General features: G+C 34.9%; 1 protein-coding gene across 2 annotated transcripts; it reads left to right on the top strand.

Annotated features, from left to right (window-relative positions):
* The first annotated feature begins 295 nt into the window (after positions 1 to 295).
* Positions 296 to 6,309, top strand: LOC109006830 (serine--tRNA ligase-like). Of its 2 annotated transcripts, XM_018986238.2 has the most exons (10): positions 298 to 589; positions 691 to 761; positions 1,062 to 1,223; positions 1,308 to 1,413; positions 2,620 to 2,813; positions 3,324 to 3,427; positions 3,514 to 3,697; positions 4,347 to 4,526; positions 5,189 to 5,379; positions 5,937 to 6,309. In XM_018986238.2, the coding sequence occupies exons 1-10, from the start codon at positions 457 to 459 to the stop codon at positions 6,061 to 6,063; spliced, it is 1,452 nt and encodes a 483-aa protein (XP_018841783.1). In that variant the 5' UTR covers positions 298 to 456; the 3' UTR covers positions 6,064 to 6,309. The 2 variants fall into 2 exon arrangements, with proteins under 2 accessions (XP_018841784.1, XP_018841783.1); XM_018986239.2 differs by lacking the exon at positions 5,937 to 6,309 and having other exon boundaries at positions 296 to 589; positions 5,189 to 5,855.
* The last annotated feature ends 3,478 nt before the right edge of the window (positions 6,310 to 9,787 follow it).

Here is a 9,787-nt window from a genome sequence, read left to right as displayed (position 1 = left end):
AATATTTTTATGTTACATATTTTGATCTGTTAGGTCCCGTTTAGATAGTGAAAATATTTCATCATATTTTATCATTACAATTTTATCAAATTATCATATAAAATATAATAAATTTAATTTTTTTAAATTTTAAAATAATAATAATATTAAAAAATAATATTTTATTTAATTTTTAACTCTCATCTCAACTCAATGACTTCTTCCCTTGACGCGTGCCTATCAGTGTCTTGGGAGACCAACGATAATAACTGTAAACAAGATCCGTAGATAAACCCAGGTATTGATGCCCCGGGTAAGGTTTAGCGTCAACCCGCATCCCAAACAGAACCTCTTTTCTCACAGCTAGGTTTTGTTCTCGTCTAGCGAACAGAACACCTACTGTGCTGCTCCTTTGTTCTACTCTTTCCATCCCCGCAGTTGCAGAGACATTCACTTAGAGAGAGAGAGAGAGAGAGAATGCTGGACATCAATCTCTTCAGGGTAGAGAAAGGCGGCAATCCCGACGTTATCCGTGAATCTCAACGGCGTCGTTTCGCCAACGTCGACCTCGTCGACGAGGTCATCAAGCTCGATAAAGAATGGCGTCAACGTATTGTCCCCCCGCCCCCTCCCCCACATATCTAGATTTTGTAAACTTATTAATGTTTCTTTTTAGTTTAATTTAGCTTTTATTTCGTTTTCATTTTTCAGTTCAATTCGAGGTCGAGAATCTTCGCAAGGAGTTCAACAAGATCAACAAGCAAATCGCTCAACTTCGAATTGTGAGTCTTTCCTGCATTTCCCTTTGCCATTTCTCTACGAGTTTCTTCTCTCGATTTGCTTGCTATTGTTTGCTTGCAAATGAGCCAACTTGGAATTGTTGAAAACATCATTTTCTATAGAAGAGTTTTGAACTCCAGAACTCAGGTATTGAATCAGATTAAATTTTTCTATCATAATATGTTTGAATTGAATTTTTGAGTGTTTCGGTGATTTAAATGTTGTCATTTTTTATTTTTTTATTACGTGATTATTTGGCTGGTTTGATGTGTAATCAAATTGTGGGCTTGTTTCATAAAAAGGCGGGTAAAGACACCACCGATATGATTAAGAATACAGAGGAAAATAAGAAGTCGGCAGCAGAGAGAGATGCCGAAGTTCGGGAAGTTTTAAAACAATTGAATTCAAAATTGGAAACAATTGGAAATCTCGTTCATGATTCAGTTCCAGTCAGTAACGATGAGGTATATGACTTGGAACTTTTCGTTTCTTTTCATTTTACCTAATCCTTATTCTGAAACTTCTGGATTTTGTAAATGTGCTTGCAGGCAAACAATGAGGTGATCAGATCATGGGGTGAGAAACGGTTGGAACCAAAATTAAAGAATCATGTCGAGCTTGTTGAGCTCCTTGGGATTGCAGATTTGAAGAAAGGTATTAAATTGCAGTCGTCCAGCTCTAAGGCAGCAACATTTATTCCTGGATTGAAAGCATTATGGTTTATTGTAGTATACATATGGCGGTGCCATTTATTCTTGCCTCTGTTACCATTTTTAGCTAGGTGTTCCACTTGTATACTTCCAGTGTACTTGGGCCACCCCTTTTTCCTCCGCTTTCACCTGTATACTTCTTTTCCCAATAAAATCTTTAATCACTTATAGGAGAAAAAAGCGTATTGTGGTGGATATAATGGTATAGAACTTCACATTTACTTATAAAAAAATGTTATAGAATGTAATTGATGCATGACACTGGTGTGGCATTGAAACTCCTGGGCATGCTAAAGGTTCTTTTTTATTTTTATTAATGCATTGATTGAGCTGGATACATGTTTTCACTTTGTATTACAACTATTTTTGTAAAACCTAACTATGGCTTTGCACACTTTTAGTACCAGAATAAATATATACTGTACAGAAAAGCATCTATATCTACATGAAGTGTCTGATTACATGAAGTCTAATTTTATTCATTGTAATTTGATCATCTTTCAGTTTTGAATATCTGTATTTCTATGAAAAAAGTAAAACTGCTTAGATTCTGCAATAGATGGTCACTAATATTTATGATTCTATAACTGGACAAAACTTTAATATATGCTTCTTCATTTTGATTTGAGTTTAGGAGGTTCATTCTCAGTATTGTGGCTAACTTGTTTCCTCTTGTCTTGGATTAGAATAGTAAAGTTGTCAACAAATTCTTGTATGTGTCCTATGTACTTGGGCTATGCCTATTTATATCATCTATAAAATTCTTGTTTACTGAAAAAAAAAAAAAAAAAGAGTAAAGTTTTCAACAAATTGCCCTACTTACTCATCTAATGCGGTCAGCCTCTTGAATTTGTATAATAATATTCACCGAGTCCAGAAAGGTTAATTGGTGATTTTAAGTTATATGAGTCTCATTCACATTCTCTTGTGCCTTCACTCTTCTGTATGGATTTATTACTCTTTTGCACTGTGATAGCTGGGCTTCATAGCACTAAATCTATCTCAATCTGTCATGGAACTGGTTTGATTGTTAATCCCAGTATGCTCGACATATGTATACGGCTTTACCGATTCTTTGATCAATAAAATTTATTTACTTATAAAAAAAAAAAAAAAAGATTGTTAATCCCAGTATGCTCGACATATGTAGGTGCTGATGTAGCTGGAGGTAGAGGTTTCTACTTGAAAGGAGACGGAGTGCGTCTTAATCAAGCTCTGATTAACTTTGGTCTTGACTTTTTGGAGAAAAGAGGATATACAGCATTGCAGACTCCATTCTTTATGAGAAAAGATATCATGGCAAAGTGTGCTCAATTAGCACAATTTGATGAAGAACTTTACAAGGTAATGTCTGTTTACTTCTGCAAATATCTTTAGTACTATGGTTGAAAAGAATTATTTAACGTCTAAGCTTATTTATTTTGCATGTTAAGATTTAATGTTTTTGGTTTCATTTGGATGGGTATCTGCTTGGAAATTTTACATTATACTAAGTTGGTTTCTTTAAAGATAGTCTCAGAGTAGGTGACTTCTTATCCATCTTATTTTCTGGGCTCTAATTTTGTCTCTTCGACATCATTAATTTCTTGGATTTTTGGAAATTTTCTTTTCTTTGTTTTTGTTTTAACATCGGAAGTTGGCTCTTGTATATTTTTGTGTGTGCTCCCCATCCTCTTGGCACCTTTTTTATTTAAGTAATTATGAGAAAAGAAGAGAACAAAAGAAAAAAAAAAAAGAGAGAGAGACTGTGCCAGAGAATCTTACATCAGAAAAAGATGAATCATCCATTAAAATTATTTTCCTACAATATATCTTCCAGTGTAAGAGCTAACTGATATAGTTAGCATGTGATAGGTAACGGGTGAGGGAGATGACAAATATCTGATTGCTACAGCTGAACAGCCACTTTGTGCGTATCATTTGGATGATTGGATCCATCCTTCTGAACTACCCTTAAGGTTGTAATAGCTCCTTGAAGCTTGTTCCAATGTCTAGGAAAGTATGGTTGTTGCCTCTTGCTCATGATTATTCAATTTTTTCCCAGATATGCTGGATATTCATCCTGCTTTCGTAAAGAAGCTGGTTCACACGGTCGAGATACTCTGGGAATATTCAGAGTTCATCAGTTTGAGAAGGTGGAGCAGTTTTGCCTTACTGACCCAGATAACAATGAATCCTGGACAATGCATGAGGAAATGATCAAAAACTCCGAGGATTTCTACAAGATGGTATCATTTTCATAAATATTAGAATGTATTTAATTTTACATTCATTTGAAATTCTTGATTTGCATACTAATGATTAGGTTAGTTGTGTGCCTACCACTTGACCTTTGCGATCCACAGATGAACTGATGGTCCAATTTCTGTGTTTTCCCTAGCTTTAGCTTCTAAGATTTGCTTGACCTCTTTACTTTCTCTAGTTAGGTGTATCTATGAATATCCCATGTGTAATCAGATAGTGCCTTTGTGATAATTAAAAGAATTTATCTATCTTAGAAAAAACTTCTGTGGTTTCCCAGTTAAGAGATGCCATCAAGTGTTTAATCTGTGGGCATGCTTTTTCGGGGAAAATTCCATCATTCAAAAAGGGATGGTCTTGGGAGAATGCTGCTTTAGAAAGTAAACAATGAAGAGAAAACTAATTCCATGAATTAGGAGACCGAATGCCCCTGACCCAAATTGACTTCTTATTATGGATCAATCTTGGGAAAATTCCAAAGGAAGGTAAGATATGGATCTGGATTCAATCAGCAGTAAATCTCAAGCTTTGTCATTGGTTCCTGCATAGGAATTCCTCTTGCTGATGTGATGATTCTCAATTTAATAATGCCATGCTTTTTTCTTTCAAAATCTGATTCGGTTGTTCATATTGCAGCTAAACATCCCCTATCAAGTTGTTGCTATTGTTTCTGGTGCCCTGAATGATGCTGCTTCAAAGAAGTATGATTTGGAAGGATGGTTTCCTGCCTCTCAGACGTACAGGGAGCTGGTGTCCTGCTCAAACTGTACAGACTATCAGTCCAGAAGGTTGGAGATTCGATTTGGGCAGAAAAAGGTTCATTGTGCTAACTCTCAATAGTATCTTGGAGCCAGGCCATAGGGTCAATATGCATTCCTCTATTAACAAGGATACTTTAAATAATAATATGGAGTATATTCATGAAATAGAGTTAATAGAAACATACAATTTACTTGTAAGTCTTATTTTTATTGAGGTATAAAAACTTTAAAAAGGAAAAACTGGGAGTCTCTAGTAATTCAAGACATTGTTCATATAATGTTGAACATTCTCTTTTAAGTTTCTACTATCATCAGAAATTTTAATCATGGGTAAGAAGCATAGTTGAAATTGCTTTGGGCTTTTTTGGTTGATCCAAAATGAGGATTATCAAAGAATGAGGGAATACTTTTGTATTGAAACTGTATGCCTTAGACCATGTCAAATATAAGAAATATCAGGGTATGCTTGCTGCTACCAGATGGATTATAGTAATGCCTTGTTGATAAATCTTACTTTGGAAAGTGAATCCCATTCTTAGACACTGAAAAAAGATGGTATGCAAAAGAAATGTTTTGGCCATTGAACCTAGATTTGACATTTTTTCCTTCTTAAGATGATGATTTCAGCATTGAATGCAATCAACTACTTCTATGATATGGCTTTATAAGAAAGATTTATTTATTTATTTTGCCCATTTTTTCTTTGAACTGTTGCAGAGCAATGAGCAAGCAAAGAAATATGTTCACTTATTGAACTCAACACTCACAGCAACCGAGAGAACAATATGCTCTATACTTGAGAACTACCAGAGAGCAGATGGTGTTGAGATACCAGAAGCCTTGCGACAATTTATGAGTGGAAAGACCTTCCTACCTTTCAAGAACAAACCGGCTGATGAAGCCAAAGGGAAGAAACCGAAGGCCTAGTTTATTGCTTTACTAAGCTTTGACTGAGATATTATCCACGCCACTCTCTTTCTTCAAAAAAGGCAAAAACAAATGCATGTAAACGCCACTAAATTATATCGTTTTAATGCATTTTCAGAAATTGGAAAACATTTTTTAACCATTTTCTTAAAATTTTATTTTATATTTTGGCATTGTCTTAAAGTTGATTTTATGAGTGTTTGTATTATTTGAGTCCGGCTTGTAAAATATACATGCATTTTTCACCATTGCTTATGAGCCTTCACAGCCTTAAGAGTTAATGATTGGTGTGTAAATATGGATTAGTTGGGGTTCTATTGGTGTTTGTGCAAACAGGATGAGTGCGATCATTCTTGATAAGAACTCTTGGGAAGGTTGTGTTTGGGATGGTGTGAAGAAATCGAATTGCCTTAAATTGATTGAACTTGGAATTAGCATGTTTCCATTTTAATTGTAATGTATTACTCTTCAATTTTTAATGGAATAAGCACTCCAAAATTCTGAAATATCCATTTTTTATTTTTTTCAAATTTTGCAGGATGCGCAAACCCATTCACGAATACGGTCAAGCTGGCACACAATTCACTTCAATCATGAAACTGTTTCAAAAGAGGAAAATGGTGTACTGGAACTTTGGGTATAAAATATTAGGCAAATTTTTGTAATGAGGAAGCCATCTTTTTCTAAAGCGTTATGCTTTGACTTGTTGCTAGCTAGTAACCCATCTATCCTACTGTTGAAAGCAAGACTTTTTGAACTAGAGTCCACAACGTTCTAGTGTTTTGCCCTCCAAATGATCATATATATCCAAAAATCCCATATATGTAGGTGATCAGAGGGATATATGACATTTGAAGCATTGCTAGCCATTTAATAACAGTACTTGGTGGTCCACAATCACATTATCTTTACTTGGCATGGAGAGATTTTCTTTTGCTATATATTTGAGCATTCATTTATCTCAAAGCCTCTTAATTACCTCTTTTTTTTTATATTTCTAATATTGCAATCAATATGAAAAATTATACTTACTAGACATGATACTGCATATATGCTGATATGGCATGACTTAATTTATAAATAATAAAAAAATTAATTTTAATTTTTTCTTATTAATCAGATTTTAATATGTTAGAGATACTTACAAGTAAAAGAAAAAAGAAAAAAAAAATTGATTGGACATATTCAAGTTTTTACTGTTGATGAACATGCTATTGGACATCGATCCTCCCAGCTCATTGACCAACTTTGAACATTAGGCATACTGCCAATAATCAGCTTCCACACACAAACCCAAGGACAAGGCCATTGCTTCTCCCTCTCCACAACTCCCTGTTCTTTTTACAACAGGCACTTGTTGAGATCATCTACGTACTGAGATCGCTTTTTGTCTTACGTTTCTCATAGATCATCAAAAGTACTCATGCTCATTAATATCACTTCTATTCAAAAAGCAGCCATTAATTTTGAATTAACTGCGCATAAAAAGTCCTATAGATCGATCATAGACCTTGACTTGGGTTTTGAGAGAATATTTTGCATGTATATATGATTTGAAACCCAATCCAACACAACTATAAACAAATTAAGTCATGATCCATCGAAACTACAAGTTCTGTAGACAATATTATTAATTACACCGTTATTTTTGCATTGGCATATCTCATGCATCTTCTAACAAACGTTATAAAAGTACTTCAAGTATTAAATGGAAAAATAAACATCCCTGTTTCCCTGTATATTCATTGTTGTATCACGCAGAAGCTCTTGACCAATCTCCCATGTAAGCAGTAGTACTTTTATATACAGCTCTGATAGAATCAGTACTTGTACGCAGACAGACTTACCTGTTGTGTAAGGGGTCGGGAGAAGAGGGTACTTCTCTATTTATGGTTGCAAAGGAGTCCTGATCATCTTCTGTATTAGAGCCTTGTTTCCAAACTTGAGGCTTCTCTAAATTCTCCGCCTTCTCTTTTGGATGTCTAGCTCCCAAAACTTCACGGTTTAAGGCTGAAATGATTAAAAAGGTGAGTAAAAGACACCCTAGTACTTGACTCCTTGAGATAAACATGATGGCTTTCCAAGATCTAGAAAAATGTCTTTCTTTCCCTTGCTTTTGTCCCCTCTTTTAACTTCCTCTTTGAGCTAAATCTAGAGATCAAGGATGAAGAGTTGGGGAGGGAGAGAGAGAGAGAGAGAGAGAGAGAAGCTGAACTTATAGGGCAATTTGGTTAGGTTTAAAGGAGTACTGAGGAGTGTTATTCAAATGGGTGTAAAAAGGGTAACCATTTCAGTCAAATCCCCAAGCATGGATTACTGTGGATAGGTGATGCACCCATTGTTTTGACTGGTGTGTTGGTTATTGCTACGTAATATATATACTGGTCCGCCTGGTCTAGGTTTTTTTTCCTATCGTTCTAATATTAATGATTAATGATGTTAATGATGTTACGTTGTGCAAATGGTTAATGATGTTTAATCCAAATAGTTCATTGGGTACTACTTTTATTGACTGATGTTTTCTTACTCTGGACGGAAAAAAGGTTCAAGTTCGATCCTCAACAACCAGTCTTCTCAAGAACTCTGATAAAAATTTCAAACACGCTACCACTACCAGTAATCTAAACCAAGTACTGCAACTGAAGTATCATCTCCAAGAGTACCTCAATTTCAGGATCTTGGTTTTGACTTTTCCTATAGATGTTTCGGGGTTTCTTCGTTTCTCTCTTATATATAATGTATGAAATGCTTATGTACGTCCATGTTAATGCACTTATCTAGGGTTAGCTGTTTGTACTTTTTTCTGTTTTCTTATCATAGTTTAATTTGTTAACTTTGTTTTTCTTTCACAAACTTCGGTGCTTGCCTTTTGAAGTAACAAGATGGTCTTGTTCAAAATTATTATTTGCTTTGGCTTTGTTGGGATTTAGGTTTCGTGTAATATATTTTTCTCTACTTTGTTTCTTGTTTTGGACTGCCTTATGGCATCTCTGCTCTCCTTTCTTTAATATTTAACTCTCTCTCTCTCTCTCTCTCTCTCTCATCTAAGTAAAGTCTTGTGAGTATCTGAAATGGCCATGCTTTTTCTTTTGAATATATATCATCAAGAATGCTAAGAAAATATTCAGTTGAATTTACTTAGATTCAGTAATTCAATGATAATTATTCGTGCCGTGTTTTTTTTTTTTTTTAATTTATATTTTATTCATTTTTCATCTCATCTCGTTATCCAATTTTTTAATCGAATTACATGTATCTGAGATCGGCATGCTGTCTTGTTTACATAGATAGTTGGTTTCTACATTAGTGGTCTCTAAACTAATCCATTTGATATCTCAATTACAATTCGAGCAAGAAAATGAAGAAAATGAAACATGCATGACAATTCTCAGACTAGGAAACTGTAGCCACTTATGCAAGATGGACTCCAGTCAACGTAGAAATTTTCATACTAAGAAAAGGAAACACAATTTTCAACCTAATACAGGGAACCAAACACTTTTAATTGGACTTTGGAGATATGATCGCTTAAAAGTTACAAGTCAGGCAAAAGTTAGGCTCCTGTTCTTGACACGCATTAACAAGATGATGAAGTTGGCAGGCAGCGTCGACAGGCAAATTAGTCCAAACTGCCGCCGACATCTTCATCATGATATTAATTGCTTGGACTTTTAAGGTCCCTAAGAAAGATTAGGGACCCAAATTTTGACAAAGTGTAGTTATTAAATACTCTCTAATTACATAGTGATCACTCCCTTTTGACAAAATGATTTCAAAGTTATATATGGCTTTACTTCCTTCAAATTCACTTGTGATGTAGGGACAAACTAATAGTCTTCTTTTTCTTCTTCTTCTTTTTCTTTCTTTCTTTCTTTCTTTCTATCTTTTTTTTTTTTTTTAATGTCTAGGAACTCTCCAAAGTAGGGTCCTTTGGACCCATTCCTACAGAATAAATTCCGATCTCGTGCACCGCACCTCACTCCTTTTTGACAAAATGATTTCAAAGTTATTATGAGGCTTTACTTTCTTCAAATTCACTTGTGATACATGGGAGAAAACTAATAGTCTTTTCTTTTCTTTTTATTTTTTATTTTTTTTTATGTCGGAAAACTCTCCAAAGTAGAGTCCTTTGGACCCATCGCTGCAAAGTAAACTTTGGTCTCGCGCAACGCACTCTCAAAAATTTCCCTACACAAAAATAGTTAAGTCGCTGACTTTTCACCAGAGGTATAGTCCGAAAGGATTGTTAGTACCCATGAGGTGTTGAACCTCGGACCTTGAAGAGAGTGATATCTCAAAACCAAGACCTTCATCACTTGGGCCAACCCTAATAGATGAAACTCTTTCCATTAGGTCTACTCAAAATTCGAGCAACTGCAAATGCCGATG

The sequence above is a fragment of the Juglans regia genome, chromosome 8 (genome assembly GCF_001411555.2).
Source record: "Juglans regia cultivar Chandler chromosome 8, Walnut 2.0, whole genome shotgun sequence".
NCBI lineage: Eukaryota > Viridiplantae > Streptophyta > Magnoliopsida > Fagales > Juglandaceae > Juglans > Juglans regia.
This window is presented reverse-complemented; position numbering and strand designations above follow the sequence as displayed.